Genomic DNA, 18,502 nt, shown 5'->3' with positions numbered 1-18,502 from the left:
GCAAGATTTAAATACAGTAGTACATTTGTCTGCTCTGGGTACAGTACACGGCTGCATTTCATCGGCTTGTGCAGAACACAACCAACAGAAAGTTCAAATCCTTCACATTTGCGAAGTAGTGTTTCTCCACTGCATTGTATTGGGTTTTTCTAATTCCTCTCTGTGCCTCTGTTTCAGATTCTCTGTAAAGACTCTCCTAGAAAAGTACACTGCAGAGCCTATAGATGACTCATCTGAGGAGTTTATTAACTTTGCCGCAATTTTAGAGCACATCCTCAGCCACCGCTTCAAAGGTAACACTGCAGGTAACATATGGCACGGGAAAAGATGTACATATCAGTTAATATGACTTGGAATGAATGAATGAGACAGTAAAAAATCCAGATATATAATATTTATTCTAAAACTGGAATAGATGTTTACAGCATAGATTATACTGCAGACATTAACCAAAATTAAATGTTTATTAAAAGGGCAACAATGTGTGTGATTGTTCAGTTAGCTGCACTGCTAACAGATATGATTCATTGCTGTGTTTTAATCTTTTTGGACAGGTTCAGGAAGCTGGTTCAGCTCAGATGGACAACGCAGTTTCTGGGAATATATTCGGCTGGCGTGCAGCAAGGTGCAGAACAACTGCATCGCCAGCATCGAAAACATAGAGAACATCAGCACATCAAGAGCAAAGGCAAGGACATTTGTATGCAGAATTGTGTGCATGACTGAATGTGTATGTATGTGGGATATTGCAAGAGAGAGCAGCAAAGAAAGCTCTTCTGTTCCTACTCACTTCTTGCGTTGTCCTACAGGGGCGTGCATGGATTCGAGTGGCGCTGATGGAGAAACGTCTGTCTGAATATGTGTCCACTGCTCTGAGGGACACAAGAACAACCAGGTCAGAATGGGACAATCGACCAATTTAGTTAATTTGAGTTTTTATTCTAAGTGACCCTTGCTGCAGGGATGCTTTACCTTCATGGTCAGCTATGTCTGTTCATCCTAAACACTCAAAGTAAAAGACGCCCTTGTCTTTGCACCCGAGGGAATTACATGCCTGCTATGATGCTTAACATGACATAATATTATATAAAAATAATATATTGTAAAATGCAGGCAGAATCCCAGTTGTATCAGTATTATATCTGAAAGTTAAAGGCTGATATTAGCACCTCTTCACCTGGCAGGAGGTTCTATGATGATGGAGCCATTATGTTGAGAGAGGAGGCCCAAGTCCTGACTGGCATGCTGATTGGACTGAGTGCCATTGACTTCAGGTAAAGACACACACTGCAAACACTGATATACAGAGTGTTTCAATATATAAGTACACCAGTACACCCCAGGCTTTTATTTGAATCAACAGTTACTGTAGGTGGTATATATTTGTTAGCTGTTCTAACCATCCTAAGTAGGTTAGTAGGTTAGTCTTTTTAGTACTTTTTTAATAGAACTATATCAAATAAATATTAATATATCTGTCTTAGGCATCTTTCTAGTGTACCCCACATGAAGTGGCAATATATTTCTTTCTCCTTTTCTACTCTGTTAAAGTATTAGCAGGTAGTATGTATTCATGAATAATACATCATGATAAGAAGATGTATATGTACTTTTTCATGTTTAATGTATTTCTGGATCAAGTATGTAAGTGAAAGTATGTCTGACACATGTAAATGTGCTGTATTTACATAGCGCTTTTCTAGTGTTATCAACTACTCAAAGCGCTTTTACATCATACAGGATACATTCACCATTCACACACATTCATACACTGTGGCCGAGGCTTCCGTACAAGGTGCCACCTGCTCATCAGATATACACTCATACACATTCACACTCTGATGCGCAGCCCCGGGGGCAACTCGAGGTTCAGTGTCTTGCCCAAGGACACTTCGACATGGGACTGCAGGGCAAGGGATTGAACCACCAACCTTCCAATTGGCAGGCAACCGCTCTACCACTGAGCCACAGCAGCCCATTACATAAACCACATTTACCACATAAACAGTATAAAAGGGGCCGTTATACTGTAGATAGTATAGTGCAAGCACTGTATACATATAAAGCCAAAGTTTTTTGCATGTGTGACTTCCATACTTCATTTCAATAACTGATATTTACTGAAAATATACACAACTCATTTTCAGTCACAAAGGACGTTAAGATTTTGTTTGTCTTTGTGCAGTTTTTGCTTGAAGGGGGAGACTCTGGATGGGAAATCCTCAGCTGTGATTGACTACACACCTTACCTGAAGTTCACTCAGAGGTAAGACCGATCCTGTCACTACGATTTTAGCGTCACATTTTTTATGCATGTGCGACACGGCAACACTGTCGCCTCTCTGCTGTGTAGCTACGACTACCTGAGTGATGAGGAGGACCGTCGCAGTGTGGACAGCAGTAACAGCGAGGAAAGTGTCCCCGAGCATCCCTACATCCCCTTGGTGACGGATGAGGAGAGCTGGAGCAACAAGTGTCGCAAAATGGAGCAGAGGTTTAAAATCGTCTATGCCCAGAAGGTGACTACCAACAGCTGCTAGAATTCTAGAACCAAGTTCATGCTGTTTAAAATTCTTGTTTTTCACTATGGGCTTCTGCACACACAAATCCCTGTCTGCTTACTTTGATGTCGCAGGGTTACCTGGAGGAGCTGGTGCGTCTGCGGGAGTCGCAGCTGAAGAACGTGGAAACGGAGAACAAGCGTCTGAGAGCCAAGGTGGAGGAGCTGACGGTGCAGACCCAGCAGGAGAAGAAGGAGCTGGAGGCCGTTGTGCTCGAGCTTCAAGCCCAACTGTGAGAAACACAAACCTTTGGAAAGACATTTATCAAATAAAAAAGACTCCAGACCCGAGACTTAATCACTCAAGATCCTGTTGGGATAACATTTATTTGTTTTCGTCTTTCCAGCATTATACATTATGTGCACGCAAGGGTTAGAAGAGGAATCCAAGTTGGAGTTTTAAAATTTAAAATTGTTATTTTTATGGAAATCTTTCCTCAGTACAAAATAACGTATTGCTCTATTAACCTAGTTAATGTAACTAGTCAATATAAAAAGAAGCTGAAAATGTTATTAAGATGCAATTTTTTGTAATGCCAGTTTATAATAAAATGCTCATATAATACGTACTATTTTGCTCGGACACATCTGATTTGAATCGTTTTAAGATAAATTAAAAAAACAGGCCTAACTGTGCAATACTTGATATTGTTACAGCACCCAATAGCACCGCCAAATCCCAAAATCTCCTCCCCAGCTTACCATTGAATTTTTAAACCCAACTATGAACTATGTTTATTTTGAAATTTGGGGCCTCTAGTTGCTGTAGTGTAGGAAGTAGTGTTGTATTAATGACACACCAAAATGTGTCTCGTTGAAATTCACTAGAGATAAGTGATTTATTTAACTGCCACCTTTAATGTTCAGGTGCATATTTGCTTGCTAAAATAAAAAAAATATTACTTCTGAAATGAATTATTTATGCTCTGTGTTTCACACAGCTCCGCCCTCATGCCCTGTGATTCCTCTCATCTGGCTAAAGATCTCTCCATCCCGCTAGTCAACCAGTGGTCCACCATCACAAACAACCAGGGCGATGTCAAGCTTTTCCGCAGGTGAACTTACGCAAAGAGCATGGTTCTATTTTTAGCCGATGCGTGTTTAGATGTGTGTGTCATGATGATGTTTTGTCCATCCAGGAGGAGTTTCCCCAGTTTGGAGCAACTTTCTGCTGAAGTCAGTCTGAACTCTGACTCCCAGAGGACTGATGGGAGACAGAATGGAGATACTGCCTGGACTTCAGCAGGTAGATAATACTTTTCACTGCTACTACATTCATCCTTCAACATGTCCATGCAACATTTAAACCTGCAGGGATTTGTAGTGTACTGTAAATCTGGCAGCCATGTTATGCAAAATTCCTGAACAAAAAATTTATTTTGAATCAGCTACATGTTACTAGTTTTACTCCAGTATAGAAAGCACTGTAGTAAAATAACATTTCTGCTTGAGTAGGAATATATTTGCATAAAAGCCTTTCAGAGGCAGCCACCCATGCACGTATACATACAAAGACAGGCTTGATGGCTGTTCATGGTGTTTTATGTGGGCAGCTTGGACTATGCATGACCAGAGGCTCGATTATATTGTGCTTCTTCTCTGTTTGGTCCCTGTAGGAAAAGACAACACTCCCTCCATGCTGGGTCTGTGTGGCTCTCTGGCCTCTTTACCAAGCTCCAAGTCCATGGCCAGCCTCAAGTCCAGCGAGTGTTTGGTCAACATCAGCACTGAACCCAGCCCTGCGCTCACTCCCAGCTAGGAGCTCCAGAACAACAACAACAACAACAACAACAACAACAGAGATTTAACCCCCAACCTGTCTGCCTGCCTGGTGATGCTGCATTGCCCATGATCCCGACTAAAACCCTGCTCCCACAATCCACCAAGGCCGTCAACAGCTCCACGAGAACAGAAAAGTCATCTCTGGATTTTTTTTACACATGAGAGTGACGTCACTTCTTTCCCTTCTCCTCGCCTTATCCACTCGACTCCTCTTTCCCACAAGCAGTTTGTACTATCTGTGAATCCCTTCATCTAAGATCATGCAATTCCTCTGCAAACTCAATTCCTCTTTGTCAGACCTATTTTCTAAAGCATCCGTTTATTTCCTTAAATTGTATTGCCACCTTGCTCCTTATTTGAATATCAGTGTTCTTCCCTATGGTGTCACCTCTGTGTTTGTAGGCCTGTTTTTATTAAGTTACATTTCAAAATGTAACCAAACTTACAGCTACTTGCAAAGAGAGATGTGATGATCAGATACCGATTATCCATATAAAGTAGAGGATGGGTTGGACAGACTGTTCTCACAGTGACACCACTGAGAAGTGTGTTTTATGGGTGTGACTGAATGGTGCCTGGGGTCTTCCACCCCTGAACGTGCACATTTTCCTGCTTCAGTAATCGACCACTGTTTGAATCTGTGCAGCTATTTATTGAATCTATCAAATCATAAGCTACCACATATGTTTATTTATCTGATTTTATCAAATGCAACAGAAATATGTTCTTTCAACATGTATGCAATGGATTTGTTTTGTTTGTTTTGTGTTGCAATAAATCGTTTTCCATTATGTGTGTCTGTTTGTGTAGATCACAACGATGTAAGGAGAGTAACACAGGAAGATGCCAAAAACTGATTTTAAAGAAAATGGTTTCAATAACGGGAAGCAAATGGAGATGATGGATGGGGACGCCAGTTGCATTGGACAAATATGCTCTGGCTCCATCTTGTGGTTAACGATTATAAGGTGTAACATATTGTATTAATGCCCAGATTGCTCTCTAATTCCTAAGAACAACTTGAGGGTATTAAAGGTAAAAACATAGGTAGCTAATTTATAAAAAGCCACAGCACCTTTCAGAGAGCACCACAGTTAACAGATAAGATTACTCATGCAACTAAAATGATTAGGCTGTTAAATTAAAAAAAAAACATCTACATGCCCACTGGATTCATTTTTCCACACGCCATTCTACATGATGCCATAACGATATACACATGCTCAGTATATCTTTCAGGAGAACAATAGAAATACAAACATGGGGCATGATAGAAAAAAAGTTACCTTAAAGCCTTTTGGACATAATGCAAATAATATCTATACATCAATATTAGAGTTGAATGTGCTGTAACTAGTAGGAACACATACATCATTAGTATTATTGAATAATGTGGATGAGATTGTATTGCACTTATCGTCTATAAAACACAGTGCACTCTTTGCATTTGGTATGTTTTTAATTATGTTTGTCAGTTGAGGCCTTTTTGTGTTTTGTGTGTTTTGTTGCATCAACAATAACAAATCTAAACAAAAACTATTGTTTAAAGTGTGTAATCGGTACAAAAAAAAGCCCCCAAACCAACATTTTATCAAAGATAAGCTAGTTAAAAACTCACTGTCAATGCACGTGTTATGAACAAATGTGCTTATTTAGGGGACAATTAGTTATTGGGATATGACAATGCCATGATATCAAACTGAATCTAATTCTGTGTTCATTTTATGAGTTTGGACCCTTTGAGCCTCTGATGTGACCTTTAAGGGTCCCTGAACCACACTTTGGGGACCACACACACAGCCACACACAGACAGACCCCATGGTTGGGGTGTGCGTGCGCGCGCGTGTGTGTGCATGCGTGTGTGTGCGTGTGTGTGTGTGTGTGTGTGTGTGTGGGGGGTCCTTTAGGAGACAGATGGATGTGAGGACCAATAAGTGTTCAGTAGTATTCTGCAGCAACCAACCAGATCGTCGTGCCTTGGAATCATATAGCGCACTGGAGTTGCTCAGGTTGAGCAGAGCTGTTGTGTTGTCACTTTGCATGCCTGGGAAGCGAGCGGCAGTGTGTGAGAGCAGCGCGTGGACTCCGCTTCAGACAGCAACGTGAGGGGTAATAATACATGCGCGATTTATTACGATTTGTTAAACTGCAAAGCTGCACTCCGCTCGTCTCTGCTGCTCCTTGCGAGCCAAAAGTAAGCAACAAAAATCATGGTCATCATCATCATCATCACAAAAGAAAGCTCAAGCTGGGTGCCCAACAAGAGGCCCGGCCAGAGTTTGGAATCATAACTGTGGATGACCTGAATGTGGGCACGCAGAAAACCAGCGCCGCGCAGAGTTGCAGTGAACGACGGGAAGAAGAGAAGCAAAGCCGTGTGGGTGTTTTCATACGCGGAGCTCGGAGTGGGGGATGTCGGGCAGGAGTGGAGGAGCGCCTCGGGGGTGCAGCAACCCCAGCCTGCAGCCTCTCAGAGCCACAGTCCCATACCAGCTCCAGAGGGGCTCCGCTCTGCTCTGCAGGGAGGTCAAGACGGGTAAATACACACTCAGGAGGAGGAGTGGGGGGGGGGGGGGTTACATTTGCCTTCACTTCCATGTGGTTCACTGTTAAAATTTTTTTTTATCAATATCTCAATTACGTTACTTATGGCCAAGGGTTTAGTTTACTAACTTTATTTTCTTCCCTATTACTTCTCTTTTTTTTCTTTATTGTAGGCCTATCACAAAGGAAAGTAGAGCTGAGATGATCAGTCGGTCAATCAATTGACAGAAAATTAATCGGCAACTTTGATAGTCCATTAATCGCTTGAGTCATTTCGTCACTAGTTTGCTTCTCCAGTGTGAAGATCTGCTGCTTTTCTTTGTCTTATATCATTGTAAATTCAATATTTTTTTAGAGTTTGGACAAAGACGGGGGCTCTGAAAAACCTTGATGGACATTTCATAGACAAAATCGGTTAATCGAGATATTAATCAGCAGATTAATCAATAATGGAAATATTATTAGTTGATTGCAGCACTAAAGGAAAGCATATAATATCAGTCATAGGCAGACGCCAAATGAAATTTTAAAAGTGTTGATGAAGCCACGTTTACATGAATAACTTCTTCAACTTGAACTTTTTACTTGATTTGTGGTCCGAAAAGAAAAATTCCAACATGCTCTAAGAAAGTTAAGTCAACAGTGAAGGCTGCTAACCCTGAAACTGAACACTGTTCTCATAATGTTATCAAGACACTCAGTCACCCTGCTGCACTCTGACCTGTGGGATCTCTGCTGCATGCTTCATGCTAACACAGCAGCAGCTTTACAAAGCCTCTTTGTTGTCCTTCAACTGTATCCATGCAAGTCACATCTGCATGTATGATGTTTATTTATACATCCCGTCTGCCCTGCAACACGACAACCTACTCAGTGTGTTTTTTTTGGGTGGTAGATATATATTGTATAGCGTGTGTCGACTGTTGCCAGTGTTGTGTAGTTGGATAGCTTTGCAGGTCAAAGGCATGGTCCACACCTGTCAGAGATTACGAAGACACGCACGCACACACGCACACACACACACACACACACACACACACACACACACACACACACACACACACACACACACACACACACACACACACACACACACACACACACACACACACAACTCTGCATACTGCATGCTCATTGGTAGGGAGGAAGCCTGGGAGCAATTTTATGAACAGCTACCACTGGTGTTAAAAATACAATTTAGCTTCTCTAAAATGAGTTTTATGCAGTGTCACTACAAGCTAAACGTGATCACACAGGCACGGGTTTTTCTTATGTCTGTAAGACAGACATTGTTCAGACAAGTATTGAGGCTTAGACAACACCAACAAGCTCACTGACTTTAATCTGTTTTGTTTCTTCTGTTCTTTAAAGCTGACAGGACCTCAGCTCGCCCACCGAAACCCACCATCCGCCGTACTCTTTCTTTGGACGCCATCGTTGCACCCTATCTGCAGGGACAGTGGCCCAAAGAGGCAGAGAGCACGGCTGGTACCTGTGTCAATGACAAAGCCACACAGGTGACTAAGATATATTAACATATCATGACACTGTCAAGTTATTGTTAATACCTTGGTGTAATTACTGTAATAACAGGTCTAGATGAGTGGCAGGCTGTCATACCAGTACTGGTACTGGTATAAGAACGCGTTCCCCATAAAACCTGTTGCTTCATGTTGCAGAAAAAAAAACAAGCAGACAGGAGACCAAATGTTTTCTCTCGGTCTTGCTTTTCTTGTATGTTAAGGATTTCTATAGAGGACAAGATATCTGATGTTGGCTCTGCAGGTGTCTGTTGGTTCCAGTTCGACGCTGAGGATGGAAGGCAGCCAACTGGAAATAGTCGTTTTTGTTCTTCTTTAAAATCTGCTGTTCTTCCCTCGCTCCCCCCCCGCAACTGTATATGCTCCTAACTAGTGCACAAAGCCCCGACTAACATCACCAAGCTCTGCAGCTTCGTCTTCGTCTCCTGACACAGTTTAAACTCGAAGGAACCCCCTTTGCTTCCATTGTGAGGAACAGACCCCTTCTGACCTCCATTATACAGACACCCCATCCCCCAGCACTCTCCTCAACCACACACGCATGCACACCAGCACGACCGCACACCTCCTTCTGCCATAGTTCTTCTTCATTACATTCATTCATTAGGCACATGTTACTGCACCTTCAATTTTTCTGCACATTGTACAAAAGAATCTCAGATGTGGATTTATATTTCATAAAGATTTTAAAGTTATTCTATTATAGTCACTCAGTCAGTTAGTTTTAATTTCTTTCTTTCTTTACTATTTATCAAACATTATCAAACACAAATCTTCCATTAACATTTAAAGAAAATCTAAAGAAAAAAAAATCAATGTACTTTCAAATAACATACTTATGTGCAAGATTTCTAATAAATTGTACACGGAATAACCCTTGTAAATGTAATTACGGTAACCCTTTTAAACTACGCTGTAATTCAACAGCTTTGTGCTACAGAACCTTTAAAACAACACCACTGTTTAATGCTAAAGTTAATCAATGAGTTTGTAGATTGAAAGAAAATAACCCAAGTACATGTATGAGGCATTTATCAAGCAATGATGCTACATATTGGCTGCCTGCAACCTTGCAAATATGTGCTTTTTTTCTAATTTGTATAATTTTAAGTTGAATATCATTTGGTTTTGGACTGTTGATTAGCTAAACAAGCAATATGATTTGACATATTGCGACGGATTAGTGGTTAGTCAAAAATAATCTTACTCCTTTTATTGTGGCCACATTGCTAGCAGGAATGAAGTATACATGAATGAGTTGTCCAAGCTAGAAACATTAGCCAGACCAAATGTTCTGCTACCTTTTGAGTCTTTTTATAGGTTTGTGTCCCATGATCCCCATGTTCATGTTTTGGGCAGGGTGGGGTTGTTGGTGTTGGATGATTGGGGGGGGGGTTGGCAGCTGTAACTCTACACCAGGGTCACTGTATGACGACTCATGCCGCGTTCTAACTTATTTAGCCAGGCGATGCACTACGTCCACTGAACAGGACAAGATGGTGTCTGTGTTTTCCTGCAGGCAGTTATGGCACTCTGAGCTTTGAGGCCGAAACCTAAATAACAGATTGTATGTTGGGGACAGAAAACCATGACAGAGCCCTACTGCAGACAGTGAGAGCTGATCGTGTAATGTTAGCTGTCTTATGAATGGCATGGACACCAGTGAGTGGGTCATTGTCTGCAGCTGTGTGAAGCAGTTGACTGGAGGCACCAGAACTGTGAGTATCTGATCCTGGGGCTCAACCTAGCCTGGGTTTCACCTGGTGATGATGAACTGCCAGTCGTCTGCTCCAAACCAACCGCCGGAAGCGGTCAACGTGACTCCCTGTGGTAGAAAATCAAGAGTCAATGTGAAGAAATCGGTACGGTCATTATGAGTGGAAATGATACGTTAAGGAGTTGTGATTGACAAAAGAAGAAGTGTACAAAAGTCTCCTTGTTTTCTGTTTGTCTTTGTTGTTTTTCCTCTACAGTATGTGACTTTGTGAATAATAAGGTTACTGTTTGTGTCATGGTGTGTGTATGTGTGTGTAAGTGCACTGAGGTGTTGAATGCTGATACTTGCACTGTATTTATAGTCTTGACAATGATTGTGGTTTGGATGTTTTCAAATGTGTGTGGAAACGGGGCTGTTTTGCAGCTCAGGGTGGTTTTCTCTTCGCCTTGCTCTGTACAGCTGTTGTGGGGCAGGTGTGCAAGACAGCTGTGGGGCTACACTTCTGGGTTGTACTCTCAAGTTGTACTGTTGATTGGAGTTCACTGGGTGTAAGAGGCTTTCAAAAGGTTGGCCAGAATTGCTGCCAAAAACAGGCCATTTTTGACCAAAGCCTCTTGTGAGAAAAACACAGGACTCTTTATTCACCACAATGTAATAATTTTCCAAAGACTCCAAGTTCCTGGGCAGAGGAGACCCGAGGGAGGAAAAGTGCCGGCAAACACAAGCGCTCAGCATCGTGGGGCAGTGCAGAGCACCTGAGGGAGGCAAGTACTTGTTTATCACTACAGCAGTTCATTAATCAGGTCTTCTCACCCTCTTCATTCCATTCCGCATCCTCCCACCAATGGCACGAAGCATTAACCGCCCCCGAGGGCGAGTAACCGCTCCCTTTTTAGAATGAACAGCAGAGACTCCTAAATTATTTTTTCTTTCTACTGTGCCCTCAGGTGGCCAAGCTAAGGAACCAGTTGCAGAAGCGCTCCCGCCACGTCCCACCCTCAGCAGGATATGAGCTCCCCCACAACCCCCTGCCAGCAGGTCATGCAGCAGGCGTCACTCAGGTAGCCCATTGCTCTTTTGTCTTTTGATGACATGTGAGGGTAACACAAAAACCAAAATATTCATGACTGCTACTGATGCCAAAACGGTCTACAAACAGGCAGACTGGGGAGCGCTTAGTAACAGGGATATAAAAAAACAGCGTGCTTTTCTTAGGAACTGCTGTCATCACGTCTCCGTGTTTCCATGCTGTCACAGAAAGACATTCTGAAACCAGCATATCATGCTGTCACAAGGGCAAAATGCTCAGTCAGACGTTGGCAGGTCTATAGAATATACATTTAAATGGTATATAATCCATTAAGGTAATGAACAGCATTCAAATAAAGTAGTCAATGTGGCTCCTCTGGCTTGTACCAGCTCCTATTTGTATTCAAATATGCACAAACCTGACACATGCACAGTTGATATACAAACACATTTTGTAAAAATGATGAAACACTAAGTGTTTCTCTGTATTTCTGTATTCACTAAAGCCAGGCACACAGCTGTTGTGTTCACTTTTGTTGGATGATATGTACACCGACATGGAGCAGCAGGAGTTCAGTTTTAGAGTTGGTTTAACGCTGGACATTGAGAGAAAATTATCCTTTTGCTTTTGGGGGCATTTTATGACAAAATATGAGTAATTTCCTTTTTTGATATATATATATGTAGTGTCAAATTTAAACACAGCCAGTATAGCACCAGAACCACAACACAATTGTACACAAGTGTAGAAACACCATTGCTTTTATAGTACGCAGTTAAGCACACTCCCTCATTTGTTGCTTGTATTTGACTTTTTTTCTCCAGACATTTCCCCTGATACCCCTGAACAGACTCGCTCCACGACTGCGACGTAGTGTTGAAGGCCTCAACTTGGAGCTGGAAGAGGTGTTTGTTTCTGAGAAACCTGAGGATCTGCACGAGGTTAGGCCACTGATTAGTAAAACTGAAAGTAAATAATTACTTTTGTATCTATTTTTTGATACTGAGACTGTTTTATAATACCCAGGGGGGCTGGCTACATTTTGACCTCAGCTGCATAGCACAGGTTAGCATTCCTAAAAGGATGAGCTTATTGGTGTGAAACACCTTAATTATAATCATAAGAAAAAAAGAATTAAAAAACTCATAATCTACATCCTTCCTAGCCTTTTGTTGTAAACCCTGGCTCCTAGAAAGGAAAGCCTACCACACTCTGCCCTGTATTGTTTCTGATCCCTTCACTTGTTTCCTCTTGAATTTTCCAGATTCTGGATATCCCAGATGGCCACAGGGCCCCTGTCCCTGTCCAGAGATGCAGCAGTGGCTCTCAGAGTGAGCCCTCCCCTGGCCCCCTGGATCTGGATCCTTCCCTCCTTTCTCCTTCTCAGTCCCCCTGTCCTTTAGATCCATCGCTCGTGTCTCCTTCAAATTCCCCTTCTCCACTGAACCCATCTCTTCTGTCTCCGTCATCGTCTCCCAGTCCCATGGGAGAGCCAGGTTAGACAACTCTACTTTTTTTGTGATGTGTTTCTTAACTGTATGAAAAGGTTTAAAACAGCTCTGTCTAATTTTCATATTATTAATAAGAGTTTGGATATTTCTGTCCTTCTTCTGTCATGCAGAGCCAGTGGACTGTGAGACGCTGTGTCCCGCTCCGTCTACACTCCCTTCATTTAAACTGGATCCTCCCCTGTTGCAGCCCTGCTCCTCCGCTCCTCGGCCAAACAAAACGTATGGCTTCCAGCGCGAGCCGCCCGAAGGCTGCGAGCGAGTACGAGTGTGCGAGGAGGCGTTGTAAGTGAACACCTTTTCAGACCAAAGCATTATGCAAAGATCACATGATTATGTATTTCCTAGTCACTGTGGCCGGTAAGCCAATAGGGGCCATACATTTACTTTGGAGACCCACCAAAAAACCCTTTAAAAGGAGAATTCCGGTACATGTTTAAGTTAATCTTGATCGCTATAAATATGCGAGTACAGTCGATAGGAAGAAAAAAAACGTGCCGAACCGGTGCGGTCAACGCGGAGTAGCTGCAGCTATGTCCAGGAGCTCCCACTCAGCTAAAACAGCAGTGGTCGGGGCCAGTTTTAGATTGCCTTTGTGCCTCTTAACAGACACAACATTCAATTAAAATTACCACTGCTGTTTTAGCTGAGTGGAAGCTTCTAGACATAGCTGCAGCTACTCCGTGTTTCCCGCACCGATTTCTGCTCGTTTTTTTTCCTATTGACTGTATTCGCATATTTATAGCATTCAAGATTAAGTTAGAAATTTACCGTAATTTTCCTTTTAAGTACCAAGAAATCGAAAGAGTATATCATTAAAGCTCAGATCAAACCAAAACAAAACAAATTTGCATTTAGTTTTTTTATAGCATAGGTTGGCAGAAGATTACTGTTAATGTGTATATATATATTTTATGTGATACAAATGTCTGTAACTTCAGCTGTCTGCAGTCCATTTTTGAATTTCAATTTTCCAGCATGGGCTCATATTTTGATTGAAATTAGAGTCAAACAATAATTATTATCAGTTAAAACTTAAACTAAAATGTTTATCCTTTTATTTCACACACTTCTATAATTTGTTTCTCAGACCGTCTAACAAGAAATCACGGCTTCATTTAATCTGTGCAAATTTGCCTTATCTTGGTAAAAGAATGCCAACGTGAGCAAATGCTTTCTCCAATCAGAGTAGATGAAAACTCCCTAAAGAAAAGGTTTTCTTTTTATTGCACTTACTTGGGCTGTATCCTTGGCTTATGGGACCTTGTGAATGGCATGTTTGACTATATTCTTACATTTCATGGACTAAATAATTCTTAATTTATTAAACTATACATGCAAAGCTGTGGTTTTAGAGCCCTTAATTATCTGGTATCCTTGGTTACGTGCCAACTCTCCATCTCGGGGTGGCAGCAGCTCAGTCCGTAGGTTCAAGTCCACATACGGACCAAAGTAGGGTGGTGGACTGGTAGCTGGAGAGGTGCAGTTCACCTCCTGGGCACTGCCAAGGTGCTCTTGAGCAAGGCACCAAACCCCCCAACTGCTCAAGGTGCCTTTCCATGGGCAACCCCCTCACTCTGACATCTCTCCATTTAGTGCATGTATAGGTACTGAGTATGTGTGTGTGTGTGTGTGTGTGTGTAATTCAGGCCTGTGTGTAATGTGTATAATAACAACAGAGTGTAAATTGTAATTTCCCCTTGTGGGACTAATAAAGGACACATTATTATTATTATTATTATTATTACATTATTTACCTCCAGGGCTGCCTGTCGGAATGAGCCTCTCCTTCAGCCATCCTGCCCTGACCCCAACAAGGTCAACTTTACCCCCCATGGTGGCTCCGCTTTCTGCCCTGTCAGTCTTCTAAAGCCCCTCCTGCCCTCCATGGACCTCCTCTTCCGTGGGCTGTCAGTCTCTCCGGTCACCGGCTGCCCAGGTCAGGCCTCTCCTACCAGGCACCTGGGCATGCAGTAGGTGGATATCTGAGCAGAGCATCATCTCAGGGCTAAACCACACTGCATTGCCAGAACCTGCAGACACCGGATATGTTCTACAGATGCACCTGGCTCATCACTGCTGTAACGTGCCACGATCACTGTGATCAAAATAAGAGACTGATTTATACTTCAGATTAACTTCAACTAAAATCTGGCTGTTTTACTGATTATTTCCACCTGCAGGATGCTTTGTTTAAACTGATATTTACCTCATCCGTACTTAGCATTCCCCATGTGAGCTGTGGAACTACAGGACTGGAAGTGTGTTTTTTGTTTACAGTTGACTAAGTTTTTGATAAAACTTAATATTGTTTTAGTTTTGCCTCAGCAGTTCAGACAAAGACCGCAGTCTGCTGGGATGTTTTCCTTTACAATTTAAAATAAGTGAATTCAGAGGTTTTTTTAAAACCAAGCACTTCCAACACACAAGTATTATTGTCATCATCATTTATTGTTTATTAAAGAAGTGATACGTTTAGAAGAACTTTCAGCTCAATTTGAGAAACAAACTTGATGGTTTTTTTCCTAAAATGTAAGAAAATCAGTTTGAAGAGACATATTTTTGCCCCATAGTTTAAGGGTGGCCTGCTTTTCTACAGATGTATTTCTAAGAAGATATATATTTTTGTATCTTTTTATGGAGTAATGAGGCTGGTGATACTGTTGTATTCTCTGAAAGAAACTGACTTCTGTTTTGTTATATAAGCAGGGATGGATGTTTTAGTAGCTTTACTTGCCTACGAGGGGCATTGTTCTTACCAAACTTTTGCATTTTTGTCAACTTTTTAAGAATTTGAGTGGGTCAAGCTGAGTTTAAAAAAGAATGTTATTAATCGGAGCATCTTTGGACCACATGGTTTTGGTCAGAAATTAATGTGGAAGAGGTTGATTCTATCTGCTCGAGATAATGTTCAAATGAATACAACACTGTCTTTGTCAGCATGATCCTATGCAACGCTGATATAAAAAAACGGATTAAAAAAAAGGTATTTTTTTGTCAGACCTGATTATATGCACCCTTTTCATACTTTTATTGTTTAGTGTACTGTTGTTGGCATCGTGAAGAAAGTAAAATACGGTGACCAGATGTTCTGTTCGTTTAGATACCTTCTGTAATTCCTTATCATTCCTGTGGTGTTGTTGTTACTTGCCTTTGACACGTGGATTTGCGGTTTTTAGATCAAGGCACCGCCTTTTTTCACCAGAATCTGCTTTGTGATTGGTCAAGAGAGGATCTGAATTGCCTTACATGGACCAATAAGTGTAATCCACATCCTAGGACGACAAAAAGGCACGCAACGGTATTGAGGAAGGACCTCATTTTTGTAATAGCTGCCTTTGCAACTGCCATAACTGGCATAACACAGCCAAGTAAATTATAACAAGAACCATTCAAATTTCTGTAGTGGTGGAAAGTAAATAAGTACATTTACTCAAGTACCGTACTACTTTATACTTCTATTCCACTACAATGTGCAAGCAAATATTGTACTTGACTTGTTAATCCACTACATTTATTTGAGAACTATAGTTACTTTGCAGATTTAGATTATTAATACAAAATATAAATCAGCTAATAAATGATGAAATGATGTATTATTAAAGTTTAAGCTACCAAAAGTATACAGCAATTAAAATAAAATGCAACTGCAACATCAGTGATGTACACATTCCAATGAAAAAAAAAAATATTTATATATTATATTTTTTTTTTGCTCATTTTGCAATGACATATATATATGTATACATATATCAATGCAAAATGGGCCATTCTGCATAGTTAAGTATAATTTGTCGCCAATACTTTTGTACTATTACATGAATACATTTACTTTAATTTTTACACTAAAGTCTACACACACAGGCATTTATTAAGCTGATAACATAAAATATAATTGTTCAGGCATAGCTGTTGACACCACTGAGGTCCTTTCATAAAATCAATTTTCCTGACGCTACCACTTTTTTCTTTACTAATTATAGTCTAAAATTTCTAAATGAATACACAAACTGCACTCGCCTGACAGGACAGCTACCTTACAGAAACCCAGGTGGGTTTTGATTTTACAACTGTCCTGGAGGAGAAATGTAGATACATCAGAATGATACAAGACAAACACATACCATGATATTTGAGTGGCAGTGCAGTTCCAGACAATTAAAGGTAACGTTACCGTTAGCGAGCTTTGGCAATTAACAATTACTGTGCACACGAAGGTTTGAAGTCAAAAACCTTTACTGCCACAGACACACCTAACGTGAAAACGCAAGCACCATATACCTGCTCGCCTCATCGTGGAGCGGGACGTCGGTGTGAGGGGCGCGGGGAGCGGAGCGGTGTCGGTTAACATACCCGGGCTGTTGGAGGATAGCATGGCAGCGGGAAAGGGAGCTGGGAAGCCTGCCTCGATGTGGGACAACATGCGGATACGGTTCATCGTTTGCTTCCTCGGAGTCTTCGTGTGTTACTTTTACTACGGAATATTACAAGAGACTATGTAAGTAACAGTTCGCTAGACAGTTAACTTGCTTGGTTTATTTCACAGTTCTGTCTTGTGCCAAACTCCATTCAGAAATCCCCAATTTTAATGGTGGCTTTCATTCCGACAGTTCCCGAATTAATACGAGCCATTATTTTAAATTTCACGTAGCAATATATAATGCACAACAAGGTACAGCATATGCTAGTGCGTTCAAACTGTTCGTTATGCAACGTCATCCTAAGAATAACGTTGCTTTTACCAACGCAAAAGACAAATATGACATTAAATTGTCAGATTTTGTAACGGAGTTTGGCTTGACATTCTGGTCCTATTATAACGTGTATTGACCCATACACCCTCTATTTATAGTTCACTAAAGTTGTGTGTCATTGTTCTTCATAGATAGATAGATTACTATCTAATTAAATGTTTATTAACATCAAACTGTAAAAAATAAACCAGTTATTTATTTGTTCTCTATAAAAAAGTAAATGATATAATGGGAGCTCAGTTTTTATTGCATGTCACATACTGAGGCATGACACAGATGGTATGTTGTCACTAACAGGCATCATATATGGTTTCAAAATAATGACTCAAAACTGGTGTCTCACCCAAGCAGCCCTTTCACAAACTTAAATGATGGACTTCCATTATATATTGATTAAACAACATTACTGTTTCTTGGTGATGATTGCCCATTGACACCAGCAAGCAAGCTGCTAAAGATTCTTGCCCCCCTAACAAAATGTCACCACCACCAGCCCACCCTGTCAGTTATGACTTAATGCAATAAGGTCTCTCCTTTTTGGGGGGCCTTTTCATAGCTTGGGGACACATAAGAGCACTCCACTCTTTAACATATAAACACCCATGCTTATGCCAGGAATGATAGTGTATGTTTAAGTCTCAGATTGTCTGTGATTTGTTGCACTCAACAGTGTTATCTCTCTGACTCTTCCAGCACGCGAGGTGATTATGGACAGGGAGACCAACAGGAGAAGTTCAGATTTGCCCGGACATTGGTCCTTATCCAGTGCATTGTTAGTGCTCTGTTTGCTAAGATCCGTGAGTATGTGCTGCACAGAATAGACACAAAAACTAATAGTCGAGGGGGGAAAAAAATTGTATGGATCGGGATTCTTTTTTTTTTTTTGGAAAAGATTTTTAAAATGGATTCTTGGTTTGAATAAGTTCCCACACCCATGCTACAGTTAATTAAAAAAATTAAAAAAAATAAAAGAGGAATAAAAAAACATCTTTTGGAAATTGATCTTAATACCTTAATTAAAAACTTTTAAGAAAATCCAACCTTTTAAGGACACCAATTTTCTTT

The 18,502-nt window shown here is 41.1% G+C and overlaps 3 protein-coding genes across 7 annotated transcripts in view; all 3 read left to right on the top strand.

The window, feature by feature from the left end:
- rundc3aa (RUN domain containing 3Aa) overlaps positions 1 to 5,133 on the top strand; it is a 13,766-nt gene extending 8,633 nt beyond the window's left edge. The window contains exons 2-11 of one of the 2 annotated variants that reach the window (XM_032537018.1): positions 178 to 293; positions 555 to 688; positions 810 to 895; positions 1,185 to 1,274; positions 2,186 to 2,266; positions 2,354 to 2,519; positions 2,636 to 2,793; positions 3,502 to 3,615; positions 3,700 to 3,806; positions 4,177 to 5,133. In XM_032537018.1, the coding sequence (XP_032392909.1) occupies positions 178 to 293; positions 555 to 688; positions 810 to 895; positions 1,185 to 1,274; positions 2,186 to 2,266; positions 2,354 to 2,519; positions 2,636 to 2,793; positions 3,502 to 3,615; positions 3,700 to 3,806; positions 4,177 to 4,319 (1,195 nt within the window). In that variant the 3' untranslated portion in view covers positions 4,320 to 5,133. Of the gene's footprint in view, positions 1 to 177; positions 306 to 554; positions 689 to 809; positions 896 to 1,184; positions 1,275 to 2,185; positions 2,267 to 2,353; positions 2,520 to 2,635; positions 2,794 to 3,501; positions 3,616 to 3,699; positions 3,807 to 4,176 lie in introns of both variants that reach the window. The other variant, XM_032537017.1, reaches the window with a different exon arrangement.
- Positions 5,134 to 6,347: 1,214 nt separating this feature from the next.
- On the top strand, positions 6,348 to 15,806 carry fam117aa (family with sequence similarity 117 member Aa). 4 transcript variants are annotated; one of them, XM_032537025.1, is made up of 8 exons: positions 6,348 to 6,879; positions 8,259 to 8,404; positions 10,814 to 10,909; positions 11,093 to 11,206; positions 12,000 to 12,116; positions 12,440 to 12,671; positions 12,797 to 12,968; positions 14,447 to 15,806. In XM_032537025.1, the coding sequence occupies exons 1-8, from the start codon at positions 6,756 to 6,758 to the stop codon at positions 14,658 to 14,660; spliced, it is 1,215 nt and encodes a 404-aa protein (XP_032392916.1). In that variant the 5' UTR covers positions 6,348 to 6,755; the 3' UTR covers positions 14,661 to 15,806. The 4 variants fall into 4 exon arrangements, with proteins under 4 accessions (XP_032392916.1, XP_032392915.1, XP_032392919.1 ...); XM_032537024.1 differs by having other exon boundaries at positions 14,441 to 15,806; XM_032537028.1 differs by lacking the exons at positions 6,348 to 6,879; positions 8,259 to 8,404 and adding an exon at positions 9,491 to 10,146 and having other exon boundaries at positions 14,441 to 15,806.
- Positions 15,807 to 16,623: 817 nt separating this feature from the next.
- The window catches only part of slc35b1 (solute carrier family 35 member B1), a 7,144-nt gene continuing 5,265 nt past the window's right edge, over positions 16,624 to 18,502 (top strand). Inside the window, exons 1-2 of the mRNA XM_032537030.1 lie at positions 16,624 to 17,181; positions 18,131 to 18,234. Of these exons, the coding sequence (XP_032392921.1) occupies positions 17,057 to 17,181; positions 18,131 to 18,234 (229 nt within the window). The 5' untranslated portion in view covers positions 16,624 to 17,056. The remainder of the gene's footprint in view (positions 17,182 to 18,130; positions 18,235 to 18,502) is intronic.

This window comes from Etheostoma spectabile, chromosome 15 (genome assembly GCF_008692095.1).
Source record: "Etheostoma spectabile isolate EspeVRDwgs_2016 chromosome 15, UIUC_Espe_1.0, whole genome shotgun sequence".
NCBI classification, from domain to species: Eukaryota; Metazoa; Chordata; class Actinopteri; order Perciformes; family Percidae; genus Etheostoma; species Etheostoma spectabile.
The sequence above is the reverse complement of the archived record's forward strand: the minus strand, read 5'-3'. Positions and strand labels throughout refer to the sequence as shown.